Genomic DNA, 17,729 nt, shown 5'->3' with positions numbered 1-17,729 from the left:
AATCACATTTGATGTAAACTGTGTGTAAGAACGTGTCCAAGAACATTTTGGCATTTATCTTTTTTTTTCTTATCTGTATTTGTGACTGGCTGTTTTTTTCTGCCAATCACATGAACAGGATTGAGCATAAAATTTACAAACAGTGAGCATTCATCATCTCATACACCTGCGATATGCACAAAAAAAGTCTGAACAAGTGTCATGAATCTCAAATTGGTTTTTCTCTGGAACATTTTATAAGAATAATTTAAGATAGCTTTTGTGAATGAGGCCCATTGTGTTTTTGTTGCTTTTTTCCCTCTTTATTTTACCAGCTTTCTAGGTGGGAAACAAACAGTGTTGTTTTCACAGAGAATTTGTGTTTTTTATGTGTATGCTTTATACTTTGATCTTTATTTGGTTTTCTCAGAGTAATGAATATATGACTAGGATTCGTTATCTTCCACTTTTCCCTCAGCATTTGTCTGTACTGTGTTCGTGAACCTTGGTTTTTTCTTATCGTCTCTTTAGTGACGATGTTCTATTTGAGAAGTTCTTTTAAGAGATCCGTATTAAAATAACATGCGTATGCTACCTTGCCAGCAGAGGGCACTGTTGTCACAAACTGCAGCATACGGGCTTGTTTCAGAAAAGGTCGAAACAGCTTTTTATAAATTCGCAATTATGGGTTGTTGTTGAAGTTTAATTAGCCTAGTTGCCGTTAATGAGTATTTGGCCTTGTTAATTTGATTGAATTATAAAGGTGGGGAAAAATCTGTATTTTTGCAATAATTTTCAGAATTAATTCCTAAGTGTATTACTCTTTGGGGGGGGCGGGAGGGAGTGTGGCTTTTATAAAACAATCTACCTTATTTAAAGCCTTTTGGAGAGGACAGTGCAAGTAATGTGTTGGGGCTATAGTTGATCCCTCTGATGAGGATTTTGTTGGGGACTTTAAGGCACACTTGTAGTGTGAAGTGCACAGCTCCTTGAACAGAATATGGGCTGTACCTGCTGCCGTTGTCCAGTCAGGCTCTGTCTGTATGGCCCAGGACCCCCCTGGGCTGCCAGGTCATCCTTTAATGATCATCTGACTAATTAGTGAAGAGGCCCAGAATGTTCAGTGAATGGTAATGAGCAGTGAATGGGGCTTTCTAATTGGCAAGAGCCTCTTCAGATTCTAATTACCATCTTGGCTGACCCCTCCAGTGGCTGAAGAGGGCAGTTGTTCAACACACGTGAAAACACACGCACACACACTCGCACATGCACGCATGCATGCGCGCGCGCACACACACACACACACACAAACTTTCGCTTTGAAGTACACACAAATATGCTGACACACACCCCTACACACACACACACACACACGCATAAAATTTTGCTTTTAAGTACACACAAATGCGCTGATACAACGCATACACCGCCCCCCCACACACACACGCGCACACACACACACACACCTGAGGACTCTGTGTGCTCTCTTTGGTATGGTTTTTTTCAGGTTGAATGCTCCCTGTTAAAGCAGCCATCTGTTGGCCAGAGGCAGGGAGGCTAAGACCCTCACAGTGTGCCATTCAGACTTGCGTTCAGCCTCTCCCCCTGTCTCAGAGTCACCCTCTCATTAGAGGGAACAGAGGAGGTTGGGACCGGAGACACACCGAGGACTCAATACGCTGGAGACTCGCTGCGCTTTAATTGTGCGCACGTAGCTCCTGTGTCCGTTAACCATGCTGTTCCGCGCGATCGGGCGCCGTTCACACAGACGCTCCTCGCCTTCTGCTCCCCGCTCCCTCGTTCGCCCTGATCTCACCCAGGCGCGCGGAGCAAAACGAGCCTTCGTTTGAGGGGAATATCCATCGCAGGGGGGCTTCGGTTTGTTCCCGCATTCTATTTTACGTGAAAAGTAGAGAAAAGACAGAAATGTCAGGCACCTTCGTGTCTTTTAGTAAAATGAAGGTGGAAAAAACCGTGTATGTGTTTTAAACTTAATAAATGGACTCTTGATTTTGGGGTCATGGTTGTAAATTGCCACAGGCAGGGCAAAGTTTACTTCTAACATAACCCTTTTTCAGTTCTGGAAGCAGTATTTACGAACGACAAAACAATACGGTCGTAATACAATTGGATATCCACAAGAGGGCACTGCTACTTTTTATATTACAATTAACATACTTCAACTCTCAAACGCACAAGCAACTTGGACTGCGAACGATTGCTGGTCATTAGTATTGTTATGCCGAGAAATATTAGATGTCATGTAAATTAAATGCCAATATATTTTCGGCCTGCATATTCCAACGGAATATCTTAGATATTGATCGTATTTTTTAAATTAATAGACTATTTAGAAATTTAAGATTGCTGGAAAGGCACTTAAAGTATAGGCTAATTAGTCAATTTCCTTGTCGTTTCTAATAAAGTAAATTTGTTAAAGACTGAATTGTAAATTGAGGAAGCGTGGCTTTAAAATGTTCTTTGTGACAGTTCATTGAATGCGAACGTAAATCAATTAATTTGACAGGGGGAAAGACTAACCTCTTCGCGTTTTGATGCTTTCATTAGTAACGTGTAATTGAACTGTCTGATGTTAATTTGTATTTTTTTTCTTCCAGAAATTGAATTAAGATATATCTTACTAAATGGCACTAGCAAAAGTGTGAAGGATTTTAACTTCCTTTATCTTCATGTAATGAGTACCAGTGAATGGATGTATTAGCCTATGCCATTCGAAGGTTAAATTGAGTAGTTTTCCCACTTTATTTACGATTTTACCGAGTTCAAAACCACTGGTGTAGTTTTTGATAAATATTATACAGTCCCGTGGTTTTAGAAAAATCTGGGTTTTTTTTTTTTTTTTTTTGTATTTTGCGCTACTTTTTAGCCTCTTCACATTTTGGCTAGAACATATTTTTCTGTTAGACCTGTGTGAACTTTCAAAAATATTTTAATCTTTGAGACCGCTTTAAAATGCATCAAGCATTTTTAAAAGGTATTTCGTGTTATATTAGTTGCTAATGGCCTCCAAGACATTGGCGTGACAATAAATGTCTTAAGCCTCAGTACAGGCAGGAATGCAGCGGGCCAAAGACTTCTATTATGCCGCTAGCTCCGAATATACGCCGCGCGGACTGGAACGTGCCTGAGGCAGTGCAGTCCGATTGGTTCTCAAGTCCGCGGCCGCCGTGCCCACAGATAGTCGGCATTGTTGTCGCCTAAATGGGATCATGAGTGTCTGAAAGGTGTTTGAGAATGAACTGAAAATCATTTTCACAAGTGGATGATTACTTCTGCCACATGTTAACCCAGCTCCAGCAGAATGGCCCAGATTTCACAGACTGCATTCATTGCTCTTTCAACCTTGACTGGGATTTTTTTTCTCCCTTAAAGGGCACCCTTTCCCAAACACAAAGTGTCTCAGCTCCGTATTGATTCCCCCACGCACACATTTCTTATTGTTTGATTTTCGAGAATGGGCGATTGATTATTCAGCGTCCAGATTGCTTCGTTCCTCCAATTTTGTCGACTTATTCAAGTTTAATAAAAAGCTGAGAAAACAGAAACGGACGTTCATTTACCCTTTGAGTTTGAGCATTCCGGGTTCGTGTACTTCAGGCACTTGAACAGGCTTTTGGCTTTTAATTTGTTTCCCTTTTTATATTTCAAGTCTAACTACAGATACTGGCCAGTTTTCCTGTATAATATTCTTATAATACGAAGGGGGAATGTTGAAGTTATAATTGACTGAACTTGAAGTTAATTGAACAAGTCTTGAACACCCAGTTTAATTGCATTATCTACAATCGACTGACTAATTGACACATGCGATTATGCCGTTTACCTTTTACATAGCCTATACTTTGCCGTTCATTGTATCGATTAAATTTTCTGTAGTTATGTCGATGGATAATGACCGTAAACTGCTTCTGATCATAAAGTATGCAGTCAAATTCGCATGCCAATTTAGCTGCTTCCCAGAGCCAGGCGGCGGAAGTTTGTGTCTCTTGTGGTATCCGAGTGAGAAATTAATGTCGGATTAGTGACCTGTTTCTGTTGTAGTGTTTAAAACCCCGGAATACCAGACTCTCCGGTGTGTTCTTTTCTGTCGTCACCTAATCTACTTTAATACCACTCATTTGCGGATTCAAAAGACTGAATGGTTTATGAACGAGAATATAATAATATCATTTTAATTAGCCACGCACCATTTCCAGTTATGTACATTTAAAAATATATACTATTGTGTAAGGAAGGCGATTTTCAAATCGTTATTTCTTTGAAAAAAATATAATGATCTGCCCTCTCCAAACAAATTATGTGTTCTCTTTCTGATGTCCTTTATGAAATTCAAATGTATATTAGCAGCCAATATGTAGCAATATAAGTAGCAGTTATTTAGTAGGCTATGTGTAATTGTATTTTCAGGTATCTTTATGCATTGGGACAGAGAGTGTGGAAGCGGTGGAAACGGCGATATTTCGTACTTGTTCAGGTAATTCCTTTCCATTTGTTTACTGCTGTATTTTTATTTTTTCTTTATTTTATGGACAAAAAAATCCTTCTTATGCTTTTGCCAAGAGCTTTATAAGGAAAAGCATACATAAAAGATTTACCATGTGAAATACACTTTTGTAAGTCACTTTGCCTGAAAGGATTTGCTAAACTACTAAATTCGGAATGGGAAATTATTTTCCTAAGGTTCTAGGAGGGATTCATCCATATAGTTAGGTGATTGAATGCACATGTGATTCTGGACGTTGATCATAATTGGTTTGCAATATGTTCTGTGTATTTTTCATGTATATTATTGTATCAGTTATAGGGATTTGCTTTAAAAATATCTTTGGTAAATGCATATTAACAAGCTTTCCATACAGCTGTAATTAAGAGTGAAGACTGTGACTTGATTACAACGATGCAGCTGTTATTGTAGTTTATATGGAGTATTTTGTGATCTATATTGCATGTCCTATGTAATGTATTGCATTCAGTATTGTATGCATATTTATTACAGGTTGTGAGCTATAATGCATTTGGTGATATATTGTATGTAATATGCTATTTTGTTTCATATGTGGTGCAGAGAATGTGGAGTTAGACTGAACAAGGGATAATGTAATTGATGTGTCGGGTTGCATATGATACACTGTATGTGATGTGCTAGATTATATGTTGTACACTGCATATCATGTGTTCTTTTATATGTGTTATACTGTGTGTAATGTGATGCGTGGTATGTGTTATTCAGTGTGTGATTAATTGAATTTTATGTGGCGTGCTATATGTGAGGTGTTGTATTCTGTGGACTGTGTTATATTTTATGTGATGGTTTGTTGCATCTCTTATAAGCTGTGCGGCTTTGGTGTATGTGGTATCCCGTGTAGTCCGTGTGTGATGTGTTGGGTTACGTGTGTTGCAGGTCAGCCAGTACACCTTTGCCATGTGCAGTTATCGGGAGAAGAAATCAGAGCCGCATGAGCTGATGCAACTGGAGGGCTACACTGTGGACTACTCCGAACCACAGCCAGGTACTACCTCACCTGTTAGTACACTATTACTCAGACTCTTAGTAAGCCGTTACTCTTTACTGTTGCGGTGCGACCATGCTTGTTGAACTGAGTGTATGTAAGTATGCTGGTCTTTCAGAGTGTGTATAAGTATGTCACTGCTGTTTCAGAGCGTGTGTAAGTATGTCACTGGTCTTTTAGAGTGTGTATAAGTATGTCACTGGTCTTTCAGTGTGTGTATAAGTATGTCACTGGTCTTTCAGTGTGTGTGTAAGTATGTCACTGGTCTTTTAGAGTGTGTATACTGTAAGTGTGGTACTGGTCTTTCAGAGTGTGTATACTGTAAGTGTGGTACTGGTACAGTATTTCAGGGTGTGTATAAGTATGTGCGTGTGCTCTGTCAGGTCTCCAGGGTGGACAGGTGTTCTTCAGCGCAGTGAGAGAGGGTGACCTGGTGGTGTTCGCCAGCGATGACGAGCAGGACCGCGTTCTGTGGGTCCAGGCCATGTACCGGGCCACGGGCCAGTCCTACAAGCCCGTCCCCCCCTCCCAGAACCAGAGGCAGAACTGCAGAGGAGGAAACCCACAGGCCGACGCTCCTGTCTCCTTGCTGAGTACGCATTGCCCCAGCACTTTTCACCTTTTTTGTTTTTTTTTCCCCCTCCTGTGGCTACTCCTCCCAGAGTGGTGCTGTATAAGGAGAACAGGAAGGGTGTCACATGCACACAACCTCTTTCCTGTAATCTCATTTTCCGGTCTAATCCACGACAGCAGTGTGTCGGGGGGTGGAGCTGGAATTTGCAAAGGGGAGCAGTAGAAAGTTGGCGGTTCCCTTCTGGCTGGTATCTCTGACAACCTGAGAGAGATTGTGTCCCTGGTTATCCACTTTGCAGTCACTTGTAACCTCACTCAAACATCAGCAGACACTACTACTATTAGTACTGCTACCAATTACACAGAATTGTAACTTTAGTGAGTCACACCCAATGAGAGTACATATGCATACTGCTTCTAAAACTCCACTTCAAACAATTTTTCAACTATTATTACCAACAGTAATGTAATAATGGGCATATGCAGTTCGCAACCCAAGACTTATGAAACATTGACAGAAAAGAAGACTTTTTGACCAGTACTCCCTGCATACGCTTATCAAACCAACAAATGCTGATGTGTTTTAGCAGCCTGGCCCTTCATCAGAACCTGAAAGCCTTACATTAGTCAGGTGGCTTTGTTTTATCGGGCTGATTTTTCTCTATGCTAGGGCGAAGTCAAGGCATGCCAAAACGTTTTGTCATTTGTCGGTTCAGTTGAACGTAAAATGCAAACTCATGGGAGCCGCCGTCCAAAATAGTTCTTTTCAATTCAATTTGACGTACTCAACGGACCGAGCACCGCTGAGTTTTTGAGTCTGCAAAACGGATTTATCATTACCGAAGAGCCGACACATATCATTTTAACAATTAAGTGCCACTTTAATTTTCTTTGAGCGTATGACAGGTGAAAACGTTGGTGTGGTTCGCATGGAGGACATCCTCGGTGTTGCAGTCCCATTATTTGAGAGTGCCCCACACAGTGGACGCATTCTGAGCCGAATGTGAATTTGTGAATGAAGGTGTTTCTTAAAAAACGTGTCTTTATTCTGCGTTAAATTACCACACACTTCTTCCCAGGCTGCTGGAATGACCCATTTGAGGTCATCTCACCTGACCTGTTTGCATCTCATTTCTGGCTGGACTGTTACAGTTCAGTGGTCAGGTGGCACAGTGCTACTTTTTTGAAAAAGTTTTGACTGCATCTTTTTTGCACGTGCATTTAACGGTTTAAAATCCTCTGATTTTTTGTGTTTTTGTTCTGCTCATGACATGGTTAATTATATATTTCAAATATAATAATATCTTTGAAGAAATGGCGTGTATTTCATCCAACCTCGGTCACGGGTGACAGCTGAAGTCTCGGGAAGTATTTACATGGATTCTGCTACTGCTGACACTTGTCTTCACCGACCACGTAGGTTAGCATGACCCTGTGCATGTTTTTCATGGATATTTTTAAATTAAACTTTGCTTAAGTGACCTATTTCATTCGCAGTGCAGCTGTCCTTTGTCAGAAATAGAGCACAAGTTTTAAAAAAAACCGGCACTTCTCGCTCGTACTCGCTGTACTTATTCTCCTTATTCGAGAATACTATTCACTTTGAATTCTCCCATTCCATTTAATACTTTTTAAAAAACTTACTATGAAGAAGCATTGAAGCTGCATGCTTTTTACAGCATGCTCCACTCAATCCTGAAGTCCCTATCAGATAGTGGGAGATTGATGTTTCCTTTCAACAGTTCTGTGTCTGTAGGCTGTGGGCAGTCTTTGCTCCCTGTGTTTTCTGAGGTGACCAGCACCATGTTTAGTGTGACGGGGGGTCTGTCAGGGGGTTCTGTCCGTCCTCATCTGTATCTCCCCCCAGATGATGCTTGTCGAAGCGGGCGCTTCTGATACCCCCTCATACCTGAAATATTATCTCCCCCACCAATTCCCTGACCCTCCTCTCCCCCCTTCCCCCCCCCCGCCCTCGTGTCGATAACCTGTCATTGTCGTCATCCACCTTGCTGGGAGATGTCAGATGGATGTGACGGTTGTTGTGACGACGGAGACGGAGCCGAGGCCGATCTCTCGCATGCAAGGGCTCCGTGGCCCTTCAGCTCAGATTAAATAACCCCGCCCCCCTCTCCCCGAACCCCCACGCCCCAACCCCCCCCCCCCCCCAACGCACCCCATCTGTGGATAATAGCTGGGAGTTAAAGATGACATGAATCAATATGATTTCTCAATCTGACTGAATATGTTAACATCATCCCTCCCTCCGGATCAATATTGCGTTTCCTCGTCTCTGTTATCGGATTTAATCTATATCTCTTTGTCTCCTTTCTTTAGAATTTTCTTGGCTGGGCCACACAATGTTTTTTTTTTTTCTCCCCTCTTTCCCCTTTCTCCAAATTACATTAAGGACGATGCGTCTGCGGTAACGAATGTAAAATGACCTACATCGGAATTAGAAAGGGACAAAGAGGGGGCGAGCCACTTTAGTGGGACGAGTGGATTCGCAGTTGATTGCGGGTCGCACTTCTGTCGGTCTGATGAAGCCGTGCCGCTCCCGGGCAGGATGAGGCCTTTCTCCGTCTGCACAGCGGCCGCAAAGTCGTCCGCATGCCAAAAATGGCAGCGTTGATAAAAGCGATCGCTAATGCCCGCCTTCGGATGGACCCGGAGGCGTCCGAGGCGTCGCGGGACACGGTTTCGGACGGCTTGGTCTTTTGTGGCCTGCGTCACGCGAGGAAGTCGCTCTGGAAATGCAGTCTCACAATAAGCAAAAGAGCTGTCAGCCTTTCCCATGCCTTTCCCCCCTCATGGCCATTAGTTGTTTTTTTTGAGGATGTGCGTGGCCGTCAGGATGAAAAGACTGGAAATGAACCAGGGCACACAGCTATCTCTCTCTCTCTTTTTCTTTCTCGCCGTCTCTCTCTGTCCTTCCTTCACCATTTCTGTCTCTCTCCCCCCCTGTATCTCCTTTCACAATAGTCCTGACATCTTTGATGACCTCTTCACATCTTCCTCATTTATGTGTGCCCTCATGTTATGGATTATTAGTTTTTTCTCTTGTTTGTTCCCTGTGTTGACACATATGCAGTCTTGCACTCCCCCCCACCCCACACCACACCACACCACCCCCCCCCCCCCCTCTCTCTGAGCTCTCTTACTCCCAGTGAAGTTTCCCTCCTTCACCATTAAATAGACACAGTTCTCCACAGCTTTTTTCAGACTGCGGAGTCCGGTGCATATGGCCTTGACAGAACTGCAGTGAGAAGGTATTGTTCTGTGTCTGGGTCACAGCTCGCAGAACGCAACCGCTGATGCTAAAGGTCTTACATCGCCACAGATGGCCCCTTGTGTGCGTCTGCGCCCCTGTGTCCGGGCGCGTTCAGTGCAGAAGTGACCTCGCTGTCCGTTTTTCTTTTTTCCCTTCAGAATCCTGTCTGTTTTGGACCGGGCTGTCGGTTTTTTTTTCTTGTTTACAGTCAAGCGTTTAAAACCGCACGTTTCTCCGAGAATGCGCCGGGCCGGTTCGGGTGAGGGGGCCGGCGACGGCACCGGCGTCGATTTGAAATTACGAGCGCGGCGCCTCTGCTTTTTTTCGTCTTTGTGCGGTCCCGCGTCTGATCCGTCGCGCAGCTCTGCGTGAAGGTAACGCATTCCTTTTCGTCGGCGGCGGATCGATCGGGCGTGCGGCGGAAGAGCTCGGCGCGGCGTGAGGATTGCGAGCGCGCGCTTGCGGCCAGGTATAAACGGAGAGAGAGAGAAAAGAAAAAAAAAAAACATTAACGTTTGTAACGTGGCCGTCAGCTGAACAGCAGAAGACGGCCGAACCTTGGGCTGAGGCGGCTGTTATATGGCACAGGCGGATTGATTTAGCGTTCTCCTCGCCCAGCCGTCATGGGGCCTGCTGTTTGTAAGTCTTTTTATGCCCGTGGTAAAGAGTCACGAGCTGATATGCGGGGAGACAGGGAAGGGAATGTGCGGTATAAATACAACAGGTTTGACACTGAATTTGCTACTGCTTTCCTAGTGTTTCCCCCTTTCTCTGCCTGTGTACTTATCATGATCTCTCTCTCTTTCTCTTCCCCCCTCTCTCTGTCTCTCTCCATCTCTCTTTCTCTCCCCCTCTCTCTTTCTCTCTCTCGCTCTCTCCCCTTCTCTCTCTGTCTGTCTCTCCTCTTTCTCTGTCTCTCTCTCTCTTTCTCCCTTTCTCCCCCTCTCTCTCTCCTCTCTCTCTCTGTCTCTCTTCTTCCCTCTCTCCCCCCCTTCCCCCCCTCCCTCTCCCTCTCTCTCTCCCCCTCTCCCCCCCTTCCCTTCTCTCTCTCCCTCTCTCCCCTCCTCCCTCTCTCTCTCCCCCCTCTCTCTTTCTGTCTCCCTCTCTCATTCTTTCTTTCTCTCTCCCCCCTCTCTCTCCTCTCTCCCTCTCTCATTCTTTCTTTCTCTCTCCCCCCCTCTCTCCCCCCTCTCTTCCCCTCTCTCTCTCTCCCTCTCTCCCTCTCTCCCTCCCCTCTTTCTCTCTCCCCTCTGTCTCTCTCTCTCTCCCTCTCTCCTCTCTCCCCCCCCCCCTCCTCTCTCTCTCCTCTCTCCCCCTCCCCCCCCCTCCTCCTCTCTCCTCTCTCTCCTCTCTCCCCCCTCCCCTCCTCTCTCTCTCCCGTGCGCAGGTCTGGAGCGGACTCAGAGGCAGGGAGTGGAGGAGCTGATATCGGCGGTGCCGTGCCGGTTCGATCACGCCGCCATGTTCCGCCTGCTCCAGAAGTGCACGCTGCAGCACAGAATGAACGACTCCTTCTCCTGTTTGGTACGTTCAGAGAGAGGGGAGGGCAGAATTCTGCTACCTGTTACATCAGAGAGAAAGAACAGTCTGCAACCACCTCCTGCGTATTGGTTCAGAGGGAGAACAGTGTACAAATTCCTTTGCCTGTGAGTTCAAAATGAAACTGAGGGATACACCTTCTTATCAGTGAGTGTGGAGAGCTGAAGGGGAAATAAATGCAGTCGTTTGTGTGTATGGCACTTTTGTCCCAAGCCTCATACCCCAGACACTGATCAGTTAACTAGATGTGTCCTGCAGAAACACACAGCAGCAGATCTAATTCACACACTGTAATAATAAACAGCACAGGAATGACTTGTATCATTTCACATATATTACCGTCAGGCAATATACATTCCTTGAAGCTGTACACACACAAACCCATATGTGTATACTGTCCGCAACCATGACAACTCGTCTAGCAACCACCTGTCGACGCACCGTCTACACAACTCCCTTTCAAATCACCGTGTGTGGATCTACACAGATTTCCTGCTCCCTATAGCTAGCTAAAGGTCACGTTTTGTTGTGGTTGTCAGAGATTACGTTGGGGTCGAGCCAGTCGTTGGGTATGTTGTATCAAGTCAACTGAACAACCACAAGTGGGGAGGCAAAGTCTTCAGCTCAGTTTAGTGCTTTATTCAAGTGCACAGGGAGCCACTTGTAGTGATACAAGATCACGGCTGTGTCCAAGGAGGTAACCTTTCAGAAGGTTTTAAGTAAATTTGTATTAATTTGTGATTACTAGCAGACAAGGAACCCCCCCCTGCCCCCTTGTCGAATGAAGAGGACATGCCCTCCTGTGCTTAGATAAACACTGGTGGGGAAACAACCTCTCCACCACACTAACATAATATTCCAGACCTAGCATGTACATTTATGAGCTCATACAATGTCGCATAGCCACTTGGTATTTTAAATTTTGGCTTGCTCACAATTTCAGCTGCAGGATGATGCCTAGCAACCCAGCTATAGCCTCAGATTTAGCGCATTCCTGCGAGTATCCAATTTATTAGGATATGGAAGTATCTGGCATGCTCCCTGGTGTCTGGTACATGGCACTCAAACAAACACACATACACATCCGGCTGAAGGGATATTTAGGATGAGCACGAATGATCATTGCTACGATTACATCAGTAATTATCCAGGCGCAAATTTAGCGCTGTGTTCCTGCGCTAGGGACGAGAATTTCATCCCTCCGTTCCGTTTGTGAGCTCAGAGAGAGAATTTACGATTAACTCGTCCTTTCCCTGCGTTCGGAAGCTGAGGGGAAACTCCTCCCTCTGTGAGTTCAGATGGAGAACCAAGGACAAACGTGTCTTGTCTGATTATTGCCGAGAGCATGTTTAGAGGGGGGAAAAAACTGATGGGGGGGAGGGGGGGGGCAAAGAAAGGAGGTACAAAATGGCTGCCGTCAAGTGGATGTGACACGCGGGCTATTGTAATGATCGCAGTCAGGGAGGGGATAAACAATTCCAATCAATACATCACAAATAGGAAAATTATCCTCTCGGGCAACTGCTGGGGCTCTCAATAGAGTGAGAAATACACAAGCTGGGAACAGACCTTGAGTTCTGGGCTTTTCTCAAAGGGGAAGGGGGGGAGGGGAGGTGGGGGCGCCATATGGATGTAAAAGCTTTGATACAGAGGAAGATAAACACAACCTCCAACACCTGTACTTCCTTTTCAGTGTTTCTGTACTTATACTTGACCACATGGCACGCCTGATGTTATCCGATTGTCAGCGCTGTAAGTCTTTGCTAATACTTTTGTGGCTGTCACAATAGTCCTATGAATGACAAAGGCCTAGCTAATTTTCCCAAACGGCCTCAGGTGAAGATGTTTGTTTGGAAGCGAGGCATCTTCTGTACCTGAAAGGAGGGATTTATCCCGACGAGAAAACAGTGTTGATTTAGCAGACCACAGTTTACTACAGTCTACTACTATCTTATATAAACTGCTTTCATGTTCATAATCTCTTTATTACAAGAAGTTTCTGTGCTACAGGGATATTTGAAAATATCGGTTTTAAAAGCAATTGCTGCATTCAAAGTGTTTTTTTTTTGTTCTCTTTTTGGTTGTTTAAAATGAATATTTCTGACACAACCTGCACCTATGACACATTGTGAAAAGCTTATCAGTCCTGTAGGTGAATAGTACACCCAACCAAACACTTTTCCTGGGTTTATTCTTCTAACAAGTGCCGAAAATCAGGCATTTCGTCAAGCGAATTTGTCCTCCTGTGGGATGTGGGTGTGTGCTCGCGGACGACGCCTATTGAACTGTAAGTTCTGTGAATACCAATATTTGGCTTTGAGGATAGAGAATCTAACCGCAGAAACCCCCCCGAGGCATTCTGAGAAGCTTATCTGTTTGTGTTTGAGTAAATGTGAGGGAGGGGGGGGGTGGTGCTGACAAAGTAAAGTGTCACTTTTGAAGGAGTGGGGCCTGGGGGGGGGGGGGGGGGTGTGGCTCCGTGCAGCACCCACCCCTGTGCTCCCCACGTAACTGGCAGTTGTTGTCATTAAATTAGGAGTTGCCGTGGCGAGTCGCGCGCGGCCCCGATGAAATTACTATCACACCCCCGTCCCGCCAGCCCCGCGATGGCACAGGCGCTCTGTGACACACACCTCCGCTTTTGTTTCCTGCGCCGAACGTAATTAAGAGCTTATTAATTAGAAACATTGTGCCAGTGGACTAGGAGCGAACGGCTCTTAATTACGCAAAGTGGCGCTCGCACGGAATGGAGTGCGCTCGCAGGAAGCTGTGAAAATAATAACGGCGAAAGCAATATGGTCCGTTGTGAAGTGATGAAAAGGCAAAATGGGAAAAGAGGGGTTTATTATTAAGCCAAGTAAAAGCACATTGTGGCTGCCATCTGAATACGTTTTTTAGGCATTTTGAGAGGGGGGTGGGAGGAGGGGGTGGGGGGAAAAAGTTGTTTCAATTCCAATGAAAGGGGTTTGCTCTTCTGAGTGGGGCCTATTTGAAGAACAAACATCCACGCCAAGGACTTTTACTCCGCATCGTTCCGCACGCCCGGGCGTTCTGAAAAGGCAGATTATTCTCCCTCCTTTAGCTTCTCCGCGCTCGCGCCGCCGTTCCGCGGCGGTTTCTCCTTTGTGCCCGAGGCGGCGGCTCCGGCGAGCGGCTTCCCCCCGCACAAAGAGCCGACGGTGACCGGCGCCACGCCCCAGCCGCGCGCGGGGACGGGGTCGTCTGAGATAACGAGGCGGCGGGCTCGTTAAGCGGAGCGGTCAGTGCCAATGCAGGAGCCGGCCATCTGTTCCTCGCCGCGGAGCATCTTGTCACAGCCTGCTAGGCGACGGGCAGTTTCACTCAATACTATATGGTGTAATATTAATAGATCTTAAGGAGGGAGGGGGGGGGGGAGGGGGAGGAGAGAGAGAGAGAGACAGAGAGAGGGAGAGAGAGAAAGAGAGAGAGAGAGAGAGAGGGTCAAAATAATCACCACAGGAAAGCTGTTATACTCTTTAGCACTGCTTGCTTTCAGTCTCTAATGATTTCTCTGAACCCCACTCCCCCCCCCCACTCCAACCTCTAAGGTTTCGTTTAGGATGTGAGGGTCATTTTGAGGTGACCGCTTCCACCTGACCAGTTACGGTCGCGGCGTGGAGGTGTTGGTTAAAATGTGGCCCCGACGCCGTGGGCGGCCAGCCCAGGGAAACCGTTAATTGCGCGCGTTCTTTTTCAAAGCCGGCGTAATTACGTTTGAAAGATTCATACCTCATTTAGCTATTATGGGATGGAAGAACATGCTAATGACTGCAATATGATTCAAAATTACTCTACACCCTCGGCAATTTGTGACTTTTCCAGATATGAATATGAATTAATTGCTAGTGCTTGTCCTCGCGCTGTTTGTATTGAAATTTGTTTAAAAGACTTATATTCTCTAAATAACAAGTTGTTTTCGTGCAGGCTGGTATTATTACTGTCAAGTCTGAGAGGTTCGGTCACGATAGATATGACTCATTTATTATCTTTATTCGTTGCAGGTTTTATGTTTTTTTTTCTTCTCTGACCTTTGCTACCTCTGCCTGCATACTTCTGTGTCCTTCTTTCTTATATATTGTCTCTCTGTATTGTGTCTGTATACTGCAGTGTTCCCAGCTCTAAGCCCTTGTGCTGGAACCGTGTGTTCCCGTGTGGGCTGTCTTTGTGCTGGTCAGCGAGCGCATGCTCCTGTGTGTCCGCAGGGCTGGTTCAGCCCGGGCCAGGTGTTCGTGCTGGACGAGTACTGCGCACGCTACGGCGTCCGGGGCTGCTTTCGGCACCTGAGCTACCTGAAGGACCTGATGGAGTACTCGGAGAAGAACGCGCTGATCGACCCCACCCTGCTGCACTACAGCTACGCCTTCTGCGCCTCCCACGTCCATGGCAACAGGTGACGGCCACGCCCAACATTCCGTCCCAGTGACGGCGGCCGACCCGTTGCGTCCGTGGGTTACCATGGCAGCCACAAGGGGATGACTCGGTTGCGCTGGGTTCACAAAACAAAGGTGCCGATGGGAAGGATGTAGCTTAAAGGGCACGGCATGGTTCCAACGTGACGGAGAGTAATGGGGATGGGCTAAATCAGTATAGAGCTCGCGGCCCTGCGGAGAGGATGGTCAGAGTACACCAGAAGGTGAAAAGGATTGTGGGCCTCTTGCTTGGCCAGGCCGACTGTGCTGGGTTTTGCTGTTTTGTGCCATGCTATCCTGTGCGTTTTGTTCTATGTTGTGCTGTGTTGTGCAGTGCTTACTGCCCTGGGCTACACAGCCTGTCTCATCAATCCCCCCCCCCCCCCACCAGCTAACAGCCCCTTTCTTTTCCTGAGCTGAAACTCGGTTACTGCTGCCTTCTCTGGGCCGAGGCACATTAGAATTCCGATAGCTGTGAGCTGCGAGCATTCATAAAGCTCCTGTGTGTTACCCAGGGTGCTGATCAATGGGGCACTGGAGGGCCACACCATTTATACAGCCGACGCATGCGGACTTTGATTACCCAATCAGACCCGAGAGTACTCTGCCTATTGAAACTCTCCCTCCCTGATCGAGATTATGGCTAGTCATAGCCAGGTGGCACCGGTGGGATTCAGTTCGACACCACGCTGGGATGGGGCACTTTTAGGGTGGGCGCACTGCCTGACGGGCCCCTTGCCCCGTGTGTTTGGTTTTTTTTCCCCACGTTCTCTTTATGTGAGCTGTCTCTCTTCATTGAACAGAGACCAGGAAGTAACAGCGGGGAGCGATCTGTGATCTTCCTTCGTTGTGTGCGTTTATTTATATTAGATAACCTGTATTTAACATGATTGGACCTGTATTGTAATCCCAGGCTGTAATAGCCCCATTACACTTGGTAACTGTATTCCATTGTGTTCTGGAAATAGACATCCCTCTTAAGCTATTAAGTCTCCACTTATCCAAAATATCCTCCGTTTGACTTGTTTTACGGGCTTAATACACATGTCTGTGCCTTCTGCATTTGGTTGGCAATTTAGCCAATTAGGCGCAGTAATGATTAGCCTCTTGGTCTAATCACCGTCCATAAACGAGTGAAGCTGCTCTCACTGGCTTTTTGTCAGTCAGCGCTCTCATTTGAATAATTCATTTCTCTTCGCCGCTGACAGAAGTGGCTGTGAGCCTGCGAGACCGATAGCAGCGACTGCTTTGTGTTCGGCGCCAAGACTCCAGCTGCTGAACACTCCAGCTGTCGAAGACATCGCGATTTCCTGACCTTAGCAAAGGGTTTGGAGATCGAGATCACAGCGCCCAGCTCGGCTATGAGTAGCCCCCCCCGTTACTAATTCAAAAGTTTGGATGAGTCTGCTGTCCGTTATTGAAGAAAAATACATATTTTCTCTCATCAAAGGCACGCTGTTTCTTTTTTCTGTCGAAGACACCCGCGCTTGTCGTGCAGGTGTTGACGGCAGATTATTGCGGGGACTGGTTTGAGGACACGGACGGCTGCTCACGCTGTTTATTTTGATGGCTGCTTTTCAGCGACAGCTCCAGTGCTAACCGCTGGGTATGTGAGCTCGGTTGGCGGCCGGGCGGGCGGGCGGGCGGGCTGACGCGTGTCCTCGGAGACGGGCGATCCCGCGCGGGTTTGACAGGGCGAGCAGAGGAGGGCCGCAGAGGCGGCTCAGTGTCCCGCGGGGGGGGGGTGGGGAGTGGAGGGTCCGCGCCGGCGGAGGTGACCGCCAGGACGGACGGCGCAGAGAGTGACAGCCCCGGACATCGCCGCCGACTCGCCGCCCTCTCGACTGTCACTTCCCATCCCCGCCTCGCCGCGCCGCCCGTCACCCGCTCCGCCGCCGCGGAATGTGACACGGCGAATCCTCGCGCTTTTTTATAACAAAAATTATTCTTGTTCTGGAACGGCGGAGCCCTTTTCCGGCACCTTCCGCTGCGCCCCCGCCCCCACCCCACCCCCCCTTCCGTCCTCGTGCGTCTGTCTCCGGCCCCGTTAAAGGGAGGTGACAGTGAGACGGCGGCGCTGGGCAGACGGGCGCCCACGCTCGGACGTGACTGATCCTCAGACGCCAGGCCAGGCCGCCGTCAGACTGGCAGGTCGCAGATGGGTCTCCGGTGCGACCCCCCCTGCCCCCCCCCCCCCCCCCCGCCGCTCCTTACTGACCGTCTCACCGGTGACTGCGTGCGTGGCTAACAGGGACAGCGCTTGGGAGACTCGCCCCTTGCTTGGGCCGGTTTGAGCCGTATCAGTACCGGGTCATCGGTGGCCCGACTCGAAACACGCTCGCTCCATTTCACACGCACAATGGCCCGCGCCCCTGACACGCTGTGGCACCGCGCTGAACCCTGACATGT

The 17,729-nt window shown here is 47.2% G+C and overlaps 1 protein-coding gene across 7 annotated transcripts in view; it reads left to right on the top strand.

Moving 5' to 3' along the window:
• cadps2 (Ca++-dependent secretion activator 2) overlaps window positions 1-17,729 on the top strand; it is a 129,632-nt gene that overhangs the window by 68,292 nt on the left and 43,611 nt on the right. For all 7 annotated transcript variants that reach the window (XM_064342753.1, XM_064342750.1, XM_064342755.1 and 4 more), the window contains exons 9-13: window positions 4,408-4,474; window positions 5,402-5,510; window positions 5,894-6,103; window positions 10,739-10,875; window positions 15,114-15,301. In XM_064342753.1, coding sequence (XP_064198823.1) covers window positions 4,408-4,474; window positions 5,402-5,510; window positions 5,894-6,103; window positions 10,739-10,875; window positions 15,114-15,301 — 711 coding nt within the window. The remainder of the gene's footprint in view (window positions 1-4,407; window positions 4,475-5,401; window positions 5,511-5,893; window positions 6,104-10,738; window positions 10,876-15,113; window positions 15,302-17,729) is intronic.

The sequence above is a fragment of the Anguilla rostrata genome, chromosome 7 (genome assembly GCF_018555375.3).
Source record: "Anguilla rostrata isolate EN2019 chromosome 7, ASM1855537v3, whole genome shotgun sequence".
NCBI lineage: Eukaryota > Metazoa > Chordata > Actinopteri > Anguilliformes > Anguillidae > Anguilla > Anguilla rostrata.
This window is presented reverse-complemented; position numbering and strand designations above follow the sequence as displayed.